This window comes from Tamandua tetradactyla, chromosome 8, assembly GCF_023851605.1.
Source record: "Tamandua tetradactyla isolate mTamTet1 chromosome 8, mTamTet1.pri, whole genome shotgun sequence".
Lineage (NCBI taxonomy): Eukaryota > Metazoa > Chordata > Mammalia > Pilosa > Myrmecophagidae > Tamandua > Tamandua tetradactyla.
Genome location: NC_135334.1, coordinates 27,324,637 through 27,342,135, shown reverse-complemented (window position 1 = coordinate 27,342,135; position 17,499 = coordinate 27,324,637). Strand labels below are relative to the sequence as shown.

At 46.1% G+C, this 17,499-nt stretch overlaps 1 protein-coding gene across 1 annotated transcript; it reads right to left on the bottom strand.

Moving 5' to 3' along the window:
- Positions 1-409: 409 nt before the first annotated feature.
- On the bottom strand, positions 410-16,914 carry TMPRSS5 (transmembrane serine protease 5). Its single transcript, XM_077112893.1, has 13 exons — positions 16,816-16,914; positions 15,022-15,145; positions 14,513-14,611; positions 13,844-13,966; positions 11,463-11,598; positions 11,035-11,148; positions 9,580-9,623; positions 7,462-7,624; positions 6,107-6,285; positions 4,131-4,229; positions 3,507-3,649; positions 3,124-3,276; positions 410-1,009 (listed from the first exon to the last, which is right to left on the bottom strand). The coding sequence occupies exons 1-13, from the start codon at positions 16,816-16,818 to the stop codon at positions 998-1,000; spliced, it is 1,392 nt and encodes a 463-aa protein (XP_076969008.1). The 5' UTR covers positions 16,819-16,914; the 3' UTR covers positions 410-997.
- Between the last annotated feature and the right edge of the window lie 585 nt (positions 16,915-17,499).

The following is a 17,499-nucleotide window of genomic DNA, read 5'->3' as shown; positions in this document are numbered from 1 at the left end:
AAGAAAGTAAGGGAGCAGTTTAAGCAGGAAAATGCTAGCTAGGCATAAACTGAGAATGAAATCTCCGCACACCAAAAGGCCAAGTTCTGAAATAAGAGCTAAGAAGAAGAAAAAGATCTAATAGGAAAGCCAGACATTTCCTAAGAGATCATTCACTTAAATGGTTTTCAAACTCAGAGCATTAAAGCACCTGGGAGACTGGGGCTTTTTGTTGCATATCATGATATGTAGATTTACCAAATTCAGAGAATTAAACAAATAAATACATGCCTGGATTCTAGAGCATGTCTAGAGCATATAAACTTTAACAAATATGTATGACAGTAAAATTATAATTCAATTCCTTAACTTCTGTGTGTATGTATGAGAGAGGAAACAAGAAGTGGAACAAGACCATACATCATTTCACTTTAATAACGGAACTCCTTGGTTCAGTTCACAGAACTGTAATTTTAAAACCAGTACTCTATTCTGACCCCAACCTCCTTGTCGTATAGTACCCCATCCTCATGCAGGGCCAGCCAGAGCCCAGAGGGGATAAGAGCAAGTGGGTGAGACCAACAGAGGATCTTGATTCCATGGGCTTGGTGTGGGCTTGCCCAGCCTTGACCCCAACTGCCCAGAAGCCTTGGAGCCAGAGGCTCCTCTAGAGAGGCAGTAGCCCGCCTGAGGGCACAGGGAGAAGCAGGACCAGGGATTTCCGGAGCATTCTCCCAAAAGATGTGCTCAGGGGCTGAAGGGAGGGTGGCTCCCCACTGCTTTCCTGCTGCCAGTTCCTTTTTAGCTCCTGCCTCTCTCTTCCTCCCCCACATCCCTCAGCTCTCCCTCCTCACAACCCATGTCCTATTGGAGAAACTCTGATAAGAAAGAAGGACTTGAAATCAAGACTGGAGGGGAGAGACTGCATTGTCCAGTGGCTGGTGTGGTGGTGACTGCTTCTCTCGAAAAGTGGTAGGTATCCAGGCCTTCTGTATCTGGATGGCAGCTGCTTCTCCATCTAACGGACCTGCTAGAGATCCCAGGAAACATGAGGCTGATATGCAGTGAGTTTGGAGGAAACAACAGGGCACAGGGGAAAGAATCCTAGATGTAAAGATAAAGGAACTGGCATATACTCTGAAGAATTGAAATTAGGGACTCACACCTCCAGAGAACCTTTTTTGTTGCTCAGATGTGGCCTCTCTCTCTCAGCCAACACGACAAGTAAACTCACTGCCCTCCCCCTCTCTATGTGTGTCATAACTCCCAGGGGTGTGAACCCTCCTAGCAACGTGGGACAGAAATCTTAGAATGAGCTGGGACTCAGCATCAAGGGATTGAGAAAACCTTCTCGACCAAAAAGGAGAAGAGAAAATGAGACAAAATAAAGTGTCAATGGCTGAGAGATTCCAAAGAGTCGAGAGGTTATCCTGAAGGTTATTCTTACGCATTAACTAGATATCACCTTGTTAGTCAAGATGTAATGGAGAGGCTGGTGGGAACTGCCTGAAAATGTAGAGCTGTGTTCCAGTAGCCATGTTTCTTGAAGATAATTGTATAACAATACAGCTTTTGCAATGTGACTGTGTGATTGTGCAAACCTTGTGTCTGATGCTCCTTTTATCTATGTTATGGACAGATGAGCAAAACATATGGATTATAAATAAATAAATAATAGGGGGAACAAATGTTAAAATAAATTTAGTAGATTGAAATGCTAGTGATCAATGAAAGGGAGTGATAAAGGTGTAGAAAAATAAGGGAAACAAAGGCTAAAATATATTGGGTAGATGGAAATATTAGCAGTCAATGAGAGGGAGGGGTAAGGGGTATGATATGTATGAGGTTTTTTCTCTTTTCTTTTTATTTCTTTTTCTGAATTGTTGCAAATGTTCTAAAAATGATCATGGTGATGATATACAACTATGTGATGATATTGAGAGTTATTGATTATATACCAAGAATGGAATGATCATATGGTAAGAATGTTCATGTTTGTATGTTGTTATGTTTAAAAAAATTAAAAATTAAAAAAAAAAGAAAGTAGGGACTTAAACAGATTTTGCAGAACGATGTTCATAGTAGCATTATTCACAAAAGCCAAAAGGTGGAAACAACTGATTTATGTCTATCAGCGATGAATGGCTTAACAAAATGTGATAAATCCATATGGTGAATATTATTCAGTCTTAAAAAAGGGGACGAAGTTCTGATCAAGTCACTACAGATTTGAAAACATTATGCTAAGCTAAAGAAGACAGACACAAAAGGACTAACATTGTATGATTCCACTTACATGAAATACCTAGAATAAGCAATTCATAGAGACAGAAAGTAGATTAGAGGTTACCAAAGGCTGGAGGGAGGGGAGAATGGGGAGTTAATGATTAAAGGTTATAGAGTTTCTGTTTCGAGTGATGAAACTTTTATTTATGGAAGATGGTGATGGTGGCACAACATTGTAAAAGTATACACTGAATAGTAATACTGCAAAACGGTTAAAACAATAACTTTTTGTTACACATTTTATCACAATAAAATTAATTAATTTTAAACATGAACTCTATGGTGTGTAAATTATATCTCGATAAAGCTGTTAAAAATGAGAAAAAAGTTAAATAAAAGAGATAAAGGAGCTGGATTGACAGTCTCCCTCTACCATGTACTAGCACAGTAACTTGTGGAGTGGCTGGAAAGTAGTGGCTGAACCTCAACTAGGAAATGCTGAGGTCTTTCCATTATGCAGAAAAGACTTAGAGCCCAGGGGTGAAGGACAGTAATACAGATACATAAATGACGCTTACTGATCACTTCCTATAAGCCTAGCACTGTCCTACATCACTCAATCGTCACAACAGCATAGAAGCTAGCTGAGTGGTAAATCCCAGGAAACTGAGGTTTAACAAAGTCAGGAATTTGCCAAAGGCCACACAGCAAGTAGCAGGTCTGGGGTATAAATTCAGCTCTACTCCTAACCCAGTTAAATGCCTAATCTTATAGAAATCCGGTGGATTCCATTTTATAAGCATCACTCTTTCCTCCTCCCACTCGCAATAGGGCTCAGGCCCAAGGCATGAGGGTCATAGTTTCTGAGGAGCAGGTCCATTGGAAACCATCCCACCGCATCCCTGCCTCCACACTCACCTGCGCGGTGTCGTGTATCCAGTCCAGGAACTCTGCTACTTTAGCATAGACTCCTGGGTGATTGGGCTCTGCGCAGCCACGGCCCCAGCTGACCACGCCCACCAGGCGCCAGGTGTCCCCATCTGGGCACACCAGGGGGCCCCCGCTATCCCCCTGAAGGATCCAGGCACGGGACACAGAGAAACCACCAGTTAGTCCTTTCTGGATTCTCCTTCACCAGCCGTCCCTGCTTGTCACACACCTCATAACCCTGAGCGCACCCTGCTGGGCCGCCTAGGGTCCCCTCCTTAAGATGCCCTTTCATGCCCACATGCTGAGACCAGAGTAGCAAGCCACGGCAGGCCCTATTGTCTCCCCCCACCACGGGTCCTGGCAGGCAGCACCTGGCACGCGTCGGCCCTCCCGTCCAGGTAGCCCGCGCACAGCATGCGGGGGGTGAGGGCCCCGCTGTACACGCAGGAGCTGTTGCAGAGCTGAGTGCTGAGCAGGGGCACCACCGTGTCCTGGAGTGTGGCCGAGCTGTGGGCTGCGGGAGACACAGACAGGAGGGGTAGAGAGGGGCTGCAGGGGCACAAAGCAAAGCTGGAAAGGCAGAGCAGCCAAACGGGAGGTAGTGGAGGAACCCGGGACTCAGAGACCCAAAGAGGGTAGCTTAGGTTAGAAACTGTAGACCCTGGGCAAAGAGGTAGGGGTCTGCTCAGACTTCAGGTTTGGGAGGAAGAATGGGATTCACACACCCATCAAATGCCCAAGGCGCGGCAAGCCTGGGCAATGAGAGGGAGAGTAACAAGATCTGGGTTTAGGGAAAACGCAGGGTTTGGTTTTTCAGAAAGACCAGGCAGGTGAGACTGGAGCCCCCAGGTCTGACCAACAGTGACACCAGAAAAAAAGCTGGCACTGCCAGTGGCCAAGAGAGATAGAAGTAGGAGAAGCGGGGGGCCCTCACCTTGGGAAAGGATACCCATCCCCATGCCCCTTTCACCGGAGGGCCCTGGGAGCTCACTCACTATGGCTGGGGTCGGTGTGGCCCCAGCCGGACACCCAGCACCGAGAACCCCCCGGGAAGTCCTGCTCCTTGGTCGGCAAGCACACGGCGCCCACGGTGTCTGTGGAGAGGCACATGGTCCTGGTCCCTGCTCAGGTGCAGCATCCTTCCCCAGAGCCTGAGTGGAAGGACCAGGGATGGCAGGCCCTTGTCCCTCTTCTCAAAGAGCCTTGCTTCCCGGCCTCCCCAGCCCAGAGGCCTCATACAGTGCTGTGCGCACCATGCACGGACCCTCTTGGGTCACCATGAACAGAGAACAACGTGTAAATATGGCGTGCATGACGCCCTCTAGGAATGGGAGGTGCACACTGCACATCCCTTATCTCGCCTTCTGGAGGGAACATGGCATTGTGCAGAGGGCAAGAGAGAGTGGAAATTCCTTTCAGCCACAGGCAGACAACTTCTCCTAATGAGGATCCATTTTTTTTGTTTTCCCCAGGGTGTCTAAACCCTCTCAGGTAGTGTTTCCAAAAGTGTGTGGTCCGTCCCACAGGGGTGGAATGCAAAAATATTTTAGGTAGTACATAGACATGGCACAAAATAAACACTGATCTACACAGGAAGAAAAAGATTTCTTTTGCAATTCTCTTTCAGTCCCTCTAACTGCAACAAGGAGATAAACCCCATTTGGTACTACTCCGTTCCTCTCTAAGGCCTGCCAGTCTCCCATTAAATGAGAGAGCAGACCTCAGGCTCAGCTCCTTCTGCAGAGGATAATACCTACAGAGAACATAATCTTATTTTCACTCTCTGTATTTTGTGGTTATCATCTACTTATTTAAGTAAAATAGTTTTTCCAGTAGGTAGTAATATAAGGTTTCTCTTTTGAGTATTTCTATTTAAGTGACTTAATTAAAAAAGACTAACTGTTGAACAATGGAGTGCACATATATGATAAAATTTGTGAAAGGATTATAGGAATGACAGATGTTTGGGAAACTCAAGGGTACAGGTGGGGATGGGAGGGAGGAATGCTGAATATATATGCTGTGTGTGAAACTGTGCATGAGTGTGTGTGCATTCGTGTGAGTGCACATGTATGTAAGCACAAGAATGAATATTATGTGAGTATGTGTATGAAAATATACATACATTAATGTGTCTGTGTTTGTGTGTGGGCATGAGAGTGTTATGTGTGTGTGTGTAATGGTGTGTTTGTATGTGAGTCCATGTGCATAACTGAATGTGTATGAGTGTGGATGGATGTAATGTGTGGGAGTGTGTGCATGTGTGAATGTGCATCTGTATGTGAGTATGTATGCATCATGTGTTTGTGTGAGTTTATGAGTGTGTCTAAATGTATACATGTGTGATTAGAGTGTGTGTGGATTCATGTTGAGGGGCTGTTAGGGTTAGGGTTAGGGTTACTGGGGAGATTGCAGCCTGGGCCTGCTGCTCTAGGGCAGGAGCTACGGCAGCAGAAACACCGGGCCTGGAATCTGAATGCCAGGCTCAGGAACTGTTTGCAGTGTGGTCTTGCAGAGTTACTTCCCTCCCTAGACTTCAATGTCCTTATCTGTATGTATCTGCTTTATCTACCTGTCAGGGTTTTCATGATGATTGAATGAAATGATATTTGATGGGGGGAGGGGGAGAAAATTTTTACTGTAACGTGTCATTAAAAAATGGCTGGGAACTGGGACCAGCCTGGGAGTGTGGAACAGCCTGCTGGGAGAAGGAGCAGCTCTGAAGCTCTGCTTGGGACCACAGAGCAAATCCTACCATGAAAAGGGCCTGAACCCTTCTCCCAAAAGAGCCCATACAACAGGAGTGAGGGCAACTTTAGGTCCAGGTTATACCAAAATCCACTCCATCACCCAAATGAATATTTTCATGTTTATAGAGGATACCTTAGAAGCCAGCTCACCTCTCCTCCCATCCAATCCCTACTCCTCTCTGCCTATAGCCCAGGCTGCTCTTCCCCAGCTCAGGCCTCACCTGAGAAGTTGAGTGGCATCTGGAGCCGCAGGAGGGCGATGTCGTAGTCGTGATTCTGGGCACTATAGAGTGGGTGGGGAATGATCCTTTCCACCACAGCTCCCTGATGTGGCCTGATGGCACTGTGGCTGACCAGCCCGGTGTAAACTCGCCAGCTGGACAAACGGGACAGCCTGAAACTGCAAACAGGGTCCATGCTGAGCCCAGAAAGGCTGGAACAGAAAAGTTGCTCTAACTGAAGTGGCAAGTGGAGGTAGCTGGTGAAGAAGCCACTTAACAGGATTTTCCATTCCCAGGTGACAAGTTCACAGAACACAGAGATTATGCCCCTTAGCAGCCCTCTAGCAGCTGGCAAGACACCAGGCATGCAACAGGCATTTAATAAATGTTTAAGGATTGACAAGTGGAGAAGCAAGACGCTATGGGTCATCTGCAAAAACCATCTCTTCTTTCCTGCATAAGCCCCCTCCAAGTTTCACAATAGGCGTTCTTGTGTGGTCTAAAATCATAACTCTAGGCCAAGACAGAAAACCTTCAACCAGTTCTGTCTCTCTATTACTATGTGTGATCATGGGGGAGACACTTTACCTCTCCCAGCCTCAGTTTCCTCATTGTAAAATAAGAATAACAGGAGGTGCAAGTGTAGTTCAGTGGTAGAATTCTCACCTGTCATGCAGGAGACCCGGGTTCAATTCCCAGCCCATGCACTTTCCAAACAAACAAACAAATGAAAAACCAAAAACAAACAAAAATTCAACAAATAGTGCTGCAATAAGGGGATACTCACATAGAAAAAGAATGAAATGTGACCCCTGCCATACTGCATACAATTTTAAAAAATGGAACACCATCTGCTCTGCCTGCCTCTAAGAGAAAAGGACCAAAAAACTCATTCATTCATTACCCCAGCAAGTATTTTTAAAGCATCTACTATATTCCAGGGGCTATTCTAGGCCCTGGAAACATAGCAGTGGAAAAATTGAGAAAGGGATTCTGCGGCATACAAGACTAAGAATTTCTAGTCTAGAGAAGAAGAAAGACATTAAACAAATAATTTCATAGAAATGCTCTCATTAGTCATAATAAACATTAGGAGGCACAGAGAGCTGTGAAAGTGAAAGCATTTCAAAAATTTTAAAACTGAGTAAATATAAAGAACCTATGTTTGTATTATCACTACTATTCATGCAGAGTTGTTCTTGTCACTGAAGGGGAAGAACTTCCCTAATAGCCCATTTGGGAAGGACACCTGGAAGCAGAGAGATGGATGTGGACATTTTATACAGGATATACCAACAGCCAGACAGAAAAGATGGTTAAGGCATTCCCTCCCCCAGCAGCCCTCCAGTACTTGCCTGTGCATGCAGTGTGCAGCAGTCACTACCCAGTGTGGTGCCAGCACAGAGCCCCCGCACGTGTGCCGTAAGCCCAGAGCCACACTGGCTTGCCATGGCCAGCGCCCAGGAGCCACAGACTGCCCGCCCACTATCCTGGAAGCCAGGGGCCTTGCCCCACACTCTGCAAACAAAGAAGGGTCAGAAGCAAGAGAGAACAAGGAGTGTGTATTAGCTTGTCCTATCTCTTAGTGATTGTGGGCCAGTACCAAGTCCTAGGGAGCCAGTGTGGAGAGCTCTCATTTATTATTCCTGGTCTTCCAATTCTGGGCTCTGGTGGGTAGAAATGCTGATAACACATCTGTCTGCCCATCAGACCCAGAGCTCCTGAGAGCATGCACTATGTTTACATTATCTATGTAGTCCCAAAGCCTAACATAATGCCAGTCTCACAGTAAGGGTCAAAAATGTTGGTTGTCAAAGCTATAGGTTGAGCCCCCAGTCTTGGGATTTGTTCATATGAAACTTAACCCCACAAAGAATAGGTCAAGCCTACTTAAAATTAGGCCTAAGAGTCACCCCCTAGAGAACCTCTTTTGTTGCTCAGATGTGGCCTCTCTCTCCAGCCAATACAACAAGCAAACTCACCACCTTACCCTTGTCTGCGTGGGACATGACTCCCAGGGGTGTGGACCTTCCTGGCAACGTGGGACAGAAATCTTAGAATGAGCTGAGACTCAGCATCAAGGGATTGAGAAAAACCCCAGAATGAGCTGAGACTCAGCATCCAGGGATTGAGAAAGCCTCCTCGACCAAAAGGGGGAAGAGTGAAATGAGACAAAATAAAGTTTCAATGGCTGAGAGATTCCCAACAGAGTCAAGAGGTTATCCTGGAGGATATTCTTACGCATTAAGTAGATATCACCTTGTTAGTCAAGATGCAATGGAGAGACTGGAGGGAACTGCCTGAAAATGTAGAGCTGTGTTCCAGTAGCCATGTTTCTTGATGATGATTATATAATGATATAGCTTTCACAATGTGACTGTGTGATTGTGAAACCCTTGTGTCTAATGCTCCTTTTATCTACCTTGTCAACAGATGAGTAAAACATATGGAATAAAAATAAATAATCAGGGAAACAAATGTTAAAATAAATTTAGCTTGAAATACTAGTGACCAATGAAAGGGAGGGGTAGGGAGTATGGTATGTATAAATTTTTTTGTTTTCTTTTTATTTCTTTTTCTGAATAGACTCAAATGTTCCAAGAAAGGGTCATGATGATGAATATGCAACTATGTGATGATATTGTGAATTACTGATTATATATGTAGAACGGAATGATCAAAAGTTAAGAATGTTTGCGTTTGTTTGGTGCTCTTTTGGTATTTAAAAAAAAAAAGGCTTTCCATTTCGCAGGAATAATACCTGTATAGAAACCTGTGTTCAAATTAGTAGATTGAAATGCTAGTGATCAATGAAAGGGAGGGGTAAGGGGTATGGTATGTATAATTTTTTTTTCTGTTTTCTTCTTATTTCTTTTTCTGAATTGATGCAAAAGTTCTAAGAAAGGATCATAATGATGACTATACAACTATGCGATAAAAAAGAATGTTCATATTGTATGTTGATTGGTTTTATTAATAAAAAAATTTTTTTTAAATGTTGGTTTTGTGGATGGATGCACAGACTGATAGATAGATAATGGCAAGACAGATGAAAGGGACTCCACAGGCTGTCTCCCATTTGGCCCCTAATTCATCACCCTCCCTTAGTCTTCTGAAGCTGCTAACAGGTATCAACAGACACTAAGAATTTCACCTTTGACTGGGGCTTTCCAGAAGGAAGGGGGTGTGAGGGTCAGAGGCAAGGGCAGAGGGTGTAGGGTAATGAAGCAAGAAGGCTATCAGCCCAGAGCAGTGCCTGGGTGGGGGGCGTGGCAGAGGCTTAGGCAGGGCTCTGTTTTGGCAGAACTCTGTCTGCAAGAAGGGACCCAACAGACAAATGGACAGGCAGACAGGTAATTGTACCCAGACCCAGCTGAGCCTCTCTACAGGGCTCTTTCACACTGGGAGGGCTGGGGATGGGGGTGTCTCCCCCCCTTGCACTACCAGCTCCCTAGGTCCAAGACATGACTCACCAGAGCATTTGAGGGACACAACTCGGCCAGAAGTGCAGTTGTCCCTGCAAAACAAAGGTAACTACAGGAAGCTGGACAGGGGCCCACCCTGAGACCATGTGCACCCACCCAAGGGTGGAGAAGATGGGGTATTGGAGGGATAGAGACAGACTGATCCTTCTGATGCCACCACAGCCTTAAAAACATGACTGTGTTCTCTCCCAACTGCCTCATTAACAGGTCTACAAGGCAGCAACACTCACTCTGCCCAGTGTCCCAGAGGGTAACAGCAGAACTTCACAGTTCTTGAGGGTCAATTTGACCAGGGGCAAATGTATACAGAATTTATAGTTGGGAAAGCCCAGCTGTTCCCACTAAGTGCCCTTGAATAAATATGTGTTCAATGGATGAATGAATAAGTGAATGAATGAATGAATCGGGGGCTTCATCCCATGCTTCTTCCTAGACTTATCCTATTCTCTATTTCAAGCCCCTTCCTGGGCCCTGCATTATGTCTTTGCTCTTCTCTTTGCCCCCTACTCTCTTAGCAGCTTCAATTCCTTTTGACCAAAACTCTCTTCTCTTCCTTTTCTTATCCTTGAACCCCAGCAACCCCAATGCCTGGATCCTCTTAGATTCTTCTAATTTCCAAAACCCACAACTCTCAGGGCTCTCCTGGAGGATTCTGTATCACCCCTACCTCCATTGCTCATTCAGTTATCTAAGGCAGGGAACCATTCAGGGCTGCCCCATCTCTGCCCATTTCTCATCTATGGACCCAGAGGACAGGGGCTGAGCATGCAGGACCTGAAGGAACAGTTCAGATCAGAAAAACTGTGCAAGGACAGGAAGACTTTAGAGAGGTAATGGGGATGCCCACTCACCCATAACAGGAGGCTGCTGGCAGCTCAAGGAAGCCCAAGTAGGGGCACTTGTGCATGAGTCACTCCAGTCTCACCCCTAGTATTTGGGAAAGGGCCTGCTCATCCCAGAGCCCTCTTTTCCGGGAGGCTCTTCAGGCACCAGAATGACTCAACCCTCTCTCTCCAAAGATATCAGAATTATCCAAATTAAGTGTGGCAGGGTTGCAAGAGCATTTAGTTTGGGACAGGAGCCTGGTTTCAAGGCATGTTTGGCTCCTTATTAGTTACATGTCCTTAGACAAGGCCCTTTACCTATTTGAACCTTGGTTTTCCTGCCTATAAAATAGGAATAAGGGTTCTATTTCAAATCCTGTGGCAATAACAGCCAATCCTGCATTCCTTACGATGGCAAAAGAGACGATGTATATGAAGCTGTGATGGGCAGGGTGCCTGTGAACTGAGTTTGCTGTTGCCGACTGGGAAATGGCCCTCTTCATCCAACCTCTGCACTGCCAATGTTCTCACCACAATGCCTCCAGGGGAGGAAGATTTTTCTGGACTGCCCACCAGGAAGTGAAGGACCCCACTCACCTAACCTCCTCAGAAGCCCTACCTGGGCTGCCACACCTCCTCCAGGACGCTTCCCAGTCTAGGAGTGAGCTGAGCAAACCCTTGCGAGCTGTTGAGCTTGATGTCAGACAGAGTCACTCCATTGTGGTGAGTGAGTCTTGGCAGAAGAAAGGAAAACAAAACAGAAGGAAACTAGCTTTAAACTGCAGCCTGAGAGGCGGTGGTTAATCATAACTGGAATGTGCATGGAACATTATACCAGAATAGTGACCAAGCAAGGCTATGAAAATGACTTTTTCTGGCATTTATCTTTGTTCAAAAGCAGGGATGCTGAAAGCAGAGAAACTGAGAGGCCAGGGGAAGAGCGTTTTCCGAGCAGTTTTTCTGTGACAGGCAGACAGTGTTCTCCAACTTCCCCCCACTCGTTTGGACCCCACCAATCCTCTGGCCTGGTGGTCTGGCTCCAGCTACCTGAGGTGTCCAAGGCTCCGGCAGATCTGCATCCCCACGGCAGAGCTCCAGCCCTCGTGGCACACCAGGAGCCATGCTGGCCGGACCTTCACCTGCACTTCCAATAGGAAGCCCTCGCTGTTTACTCTGAAAGATACTGAAACCACAGTATGAAAACCATATCCAGAGCGGGGACGTGGGGGGCACAGGGGAGGCTGGAGCTGGGCACTGTAGGACCTGAAGAGGCCTTCAGGACCACGTCTGGGTCACCCCATGTCAGACTCCCAGCCTTTCAGACCATCAGGCTTATTGCAGCTCCTCTGAGTTACACTATTCCCTTGATTCTGAGAACAAAATAAACCCTATCCATGGAGCACTTTGGTTTTGTTTTTTAACCAAATGTCTATTTTAAAATGCAAAGACAATCACCCACTTTTATATTGATTCTGCTCATTCAAGAACATGGGTCTTTCTCTCAAGTTAATCTTTTCGGCATTCAATAAAGTATTTAACAACTCTTGTTATGGTTATTTCTTGGTGTTTTGTAATTAATGTTGCAGTTTTCATTGCTTTTTTTTCCACAGTGCATTTTCTAGTTGATTATTGCTGATATGTAAGAAAGTCCTTAATTTTTGTATGTACTTTTCTATATTCCAGATTACTAAATTATTATATTAGTTATAGCAATACTTTTTTGATATTCAGATATATTCTAGGTAAACAGGCATAGCTTCTGAAAATTGAGAAGTTTGTCTCCTTTTACACTGATTTTATTTTATTTTTTTCCAATTTTGTTTTTTTTACATCAGCTTCCAGAATTAGGCTAGATATAAAGAAAGTATTTTTCTTATTTTTTAATTAAATGGAGGTAATTTTAATATTTCATTTCATAAATGACAACAGCTTTCTGATAGTTAAAATTAATAAATTAAGAAAACTCTCTTCTATCGCTACCTGATATAGAGAATTTTCATGATTCAATTAATCAAACATATTGAGTTTCATTATATATCTCCTGCAACCCACTAATAAAATAGCATGTTGATTTTCCTTTAATCCTATTATTAGTTCAACACCTCACTTGGATTTTCCACTGTGTCTTATGTCCTTTAGTCTGGGGCCATTCAGATTTTATTTTTATTTTTATACATGTACCAAGTGCTTCAAGTGCTTTTTTTTAATGCAGTTTTATTGAGATATATTTACATACCATATAATCATTCAAAGTGTACAATCAATGATTTTCAGTATCATCATATAGTTGTATATTCATCACAATAAATTTTTGAAAATTTTCATTACTCCAAAAACATGAAATTAGAATAAAAATAAAAAAGAATCCCCAAAACATTCTGTGCCCCTTATCCCCCCTATTCTCTATTTATTTTTTGTCCTTATTCTCTTACTCATCTGTCCATATACTGGATAGGGGGAATGTCAGCCACAAGGTTTTCACAATCCCACAGTCACACTGTAAAAGCTACATAATTATGCAATCGTTCAGTGCTTTTAAATGTACTCTATCATGGTCTTCCTATCCTTAGTAAGGATACTAAGTAAGACTCACTTCCTTGTGAGTCTTACTATCCTCGCCCTTCTGAGAGGGAAAGCTAAGGCACAGAGGCTCAGCTGTTTCCCCAGGATCGCGCAGTCAGTAAGCGATGGATCCAGGACTTAAGTCTAGGCCTTCTGATTTCAAATCTCGTCACAGTAAGAGTTACCATTTATTGAGTGTCTGTTTTTCCCCAGGCTTGTGTAAAGCTCTTTCAATAGAGTAATACATTGTATCCATATGACCACTTTATGCTTTAAATATTCCTGTTTCCTTTTTATAGAGAAGGCAATGGAAGCTCGAAGAAGCTATGTGCCCTAGACCACATAGCTAGTAAAAGGCAGACTCCAAAAGCTGTGCTCTTAATAACTGCCATCCTATTCCACCTATCAGTCCCCCAGCCTCTGCGGGCCCTCTTGGCCGGAGGGAGGGTGAGGAACGGTGTTCCACTCCTCTGTGCGGTCATAGGACAAAAATTCCTGCTAGTCAGACACTGGCATCCCCCATTCCCCTCTCTCTCTCTCAGTCTCTCTCTCTCACACACACACACACACACACACACACACATCTGGCTCTTTTTCCTCCTCAGCTACAGGCTCACTCTGCCCCAAATGGCAAGTCTCCACCCCTCCTGCCAGCCTGGGCTCCTGGCCACACTCCCACTAGAGGTCAGGACAGGCCTCAGGGAGTGCCAGAATCAGAGCTCACCAGAAGGAGGAGGGCTGGAGAGGTGGCAGAAAATACATGGCCCTTCACTTTGATCCTCTTGCCCTAGCAGGAGGAGGGCCACAGGACTGTGAAGGGGCCCCGGGCAGAAGGGGGAGGCTTGAAGCCTTGGGGTGGGGCCCACCTGTTTTGGGAAGTGAGGGGAGTGGGCTTTCCTCACTGCTGGCCCCTGAGCAGCTTGAAGTCATCTCCTCATCCTGCAAGGTCCCAGAAATGGGCTGAGAGGCAGCTGGCCACAGGTACAGCACTTCAGAGGACAAGGACAAAGAGAGGGTCACAGGAAATAGGTTGGGGCAAGGGAAGGGATTCTCAAAGGGGGGGCACTAAGATGCAGAACAAGACACTCCTGTGGAAGAGGCAAAAGCAACACGTGGGACTCCTCATCAAACACCCTGTCTTCAGGCAGGACCCCAGCTGACCCAGTGAGGAGAAGCGCCATGCACTCTCCCCATCTCCCTTCCAACTCCCTCCCTCCCATGTGCTCTTCTTCCTTCCCTCCCTTCATCCCACTTTCCTTCATTGGGAAAAATTTCTAGAAAAAGTGTCACTAAAGCATTTCTGGGTCAACCATTCAAGTAATTAAGGATTTAAAAAGTTCTTCTTTATGTAGAGCCTAAATCCCCCTGCTGCAATTTCATTCCTTCTTCCCATGTTGTCTCCTAAGAGTAGATAAGAAAGAATGCTCACCCCATCTACCTTTATTGTCTGTCCAGCACCTGCTCCTCTATTCCCACATCCCCCAGCCCCTGTTCTTTGTCCCTCCCTGGTCCACTGAAGGGTCACCCATACTGACCTAGAAGCCACGAGCCGACACCTGCACCAGCCAGCAGTCCCAGGGCTCCCAACAGCACATAGCCACGCCGCACAGAGCGCCAGCACCCTGTCTGAGAGACTGTGGGGAAGGGCAAGGAGCGTCTGGGTTTCCTGTTCTGGCCTGCAAGCCTTACTTCACCCTGAGGATCCACCATGGGTCTCAGCACCACTGAGCTACAGCGGGAGGTTTGCCCCTCCTGCACCCTGCCCACCTCCCCCTGTCCCATCATCCAAAAGTAGGTGGGCAGCAGGGCACTGGTTGCTGAAGCCAACAGAGTCCTATCAAGCCCCAAAATGGGAACCAGGGAGCAAAGGCAGGTCTGGGGGCAATAGTGAGACAGCCTTCCACCATCAGTCCTTTGAGGCTGACCTAAGAAGGATCTAAGGGGAAGAAGAGAATCTGAGAAATGTAGGAAGAGCATACTTTCACGGTGCTGCATCCCGCCCCCCGCAACCCCCATCACTCCCCTATGGCCCAGTCTGGCCTACTGGGTTGCTGCTGGGTCTCGGGCCTCCGTAACTGGTCTTCCAGCTTTGCTCTGAAGATCCCAGGTCCTGGGCCTTCCTCTGCATACTGAGCCTCTTTAGGGGCTTGTTCATCCATCCTCAGGTGCTGGGGAAAAAGTTGTCAGACATCAGGATCCCTGCCATCCTCATGTCAAGGATTGAAAAAGAAGCCTCAAAACTCTGCCCTGGACCACTACAAGTCCCCATTCCTCACCTCGGAATCTTTACTCCTCCTGGGGACTCCCCGGGTGATCCCATAGGCTCTTCTCCATGCCCTCTCTTCTCCTCTGGAATTTCCAGTCCCACCTACCTTACTTTCACACAGCCAATACGTTTCAGAGTAAGGATGTGAAACCAGATTTGGCCAACTCCAAAGTCCATACTCAATCAGTCCCTCATCCTGCCTCCTGTGAGCCTCCAGAACATCTGTTTAACTCCCCCTACATCTCCCCTCGGGCTTCAAGATCCCATCCTTCTTAATCCCCTTTTATCTTGGAGGAGGAAGGACCACCTCCCTCATGCACCCACCTACCCATCCATTCAGTAAACACTGTTTAGCACAAGTGCACTAGCCTCTATTGTGGACTGTAGGAGTTCAGGAGTTGAGGATAAATCAACATAGACCAACCCCCCCCACACACCCACACACACACCCTCCATTCACACCTCAAAGAATTTGTTAATTTACTGATCCTGACAGCTAAACTACCACTGGCATTCAAAAGAAGGTGAGCTTTCTTCTCCCTGGGAAGGTCTAAGAACACTTCTTAGATGTGGCAACCTCTGAGACAAGCCTTCATGGATGAATAGGATTTGAGCTAACATATATGGGCATTGGGGATTCCAGGCAAAGAGGGTAATATCAGACAAAGACATGGGGATAAGTAAGCACAGAGCAGCACAGGTCATATGTTTGCCTGAAGTTTACAATCCATGACGAAGCGTAATGAAAAAATAAGAGCTTGGAAAAAAACACTAGGCCAGTGGGTCAAAGACAGTTCTACAACTTACTACATGAACTTGGACAACTCAGGCCCTCTCTCCAAATTTCAGATTTCCCATGTATAAAATAAGAGTGACAACCCTTACTTCTCAATGAGTAATCTCCCTTCTCTAGTGTCTTGTCTCCCCCTCCCCCATTCATATTCCATGCTACAGAGCCAGAGTTTCAGGACAAAGCTATAAAGCTATGTGACATATCTCACATAGTGCTTCAAGAGCTCATCCTTGTCCGCCTCTCTAACTTGACCTGCCAGCACTAAGTCCCTCCACAGCAGAATATGGGATCATATTAACAAGTGTGCCATTCCACCACGTCTTTATGCACGCTCACACCAAGGGACTTTGCATTGCTGCTCCCCTTCCTCACTTAGCTGACTCAGCTTAGACGCCACAGCCCCACATCAAAAACCACCCACCAAGCTCATGCTTTTCTAAGTTTCTTTCAAGCCTAGAAAAAAAATGGCTTTTCATGGAACAGGTCCTCTTGGTCCTCCTTTGGAAATGGAATTTTAGTAATAATGATTTGCTAAGCACCGCCTATGTGCAAAACACTTGACTAGGCATATGGGGAATAAGAGAAGAGAGGAAAAAGCAGTCCCTGGGGAGAAATGAGGGTGGCGGCACACAGGCGCCCCCCCCCCCCCCCACTTCTAGGATCCAGCTTCTGCACCAGAGTCACCCAAAAAGCCACTTTTCACCAGTCTAGAATCTTAACACCAGGGAAGAAAAAGAGAGAGAGGACAGAGCAGGGATGGTCCAGAGCAGTAGCCTTACCATATAGGTCAGTTCCAAACGATGCAAACCTCAAAGTCTGTTGGACAGAGTTCCTGTCCTGTTCTCAGGGTCAGCAATGATTAAATAACCCAGGCTGCTTTGTTGGAGGGTGAGGTCTCTCTGGCTTGCACATGGCCCCTCCCTTTGTTCTCCCTACACACACACACACACACACACACACACACACACACACAGGCACACCAGAGAGACAATGAACTCTGCTCAGGACCCATGAATAATGCCCTTGTTGCAAGAAAGGGGCCCAAGGGTGAGGTTGGGCTGGGCAGTCCCAGCCCCTCCCAAATGCTAACTGGAAGCTTAGAAACAGAAAAAGGTTATGGGGAGGAGGGGAGGCCAGCTGCTGTTGCCTAGCAACCAGGTCCCTTGTGTTAAAAAGTGTGTCCCATGCACAGTAATACAATCCTCCCTTCTGCTGACAGGGCTGTTTTGGAAAGACCCATAGCATTTGATGAAATGTTTCTGAGCCCTCTGGATTACATCTCACCTCTTTGTGGGTTGGATTTCCCAGCGGTCTAGAGGCTGTCACCATGTGGGAGCCATTGGGGTGATGATGAAAAATCTATGTCACCTCTCTCTCCAGGGCTGAACCTCTCACCTCAAAGCTGGGAAATGGGGCCCTACTATCATGGCACTCTGGGGGTCAGTTACTACAAGAACCTTCAC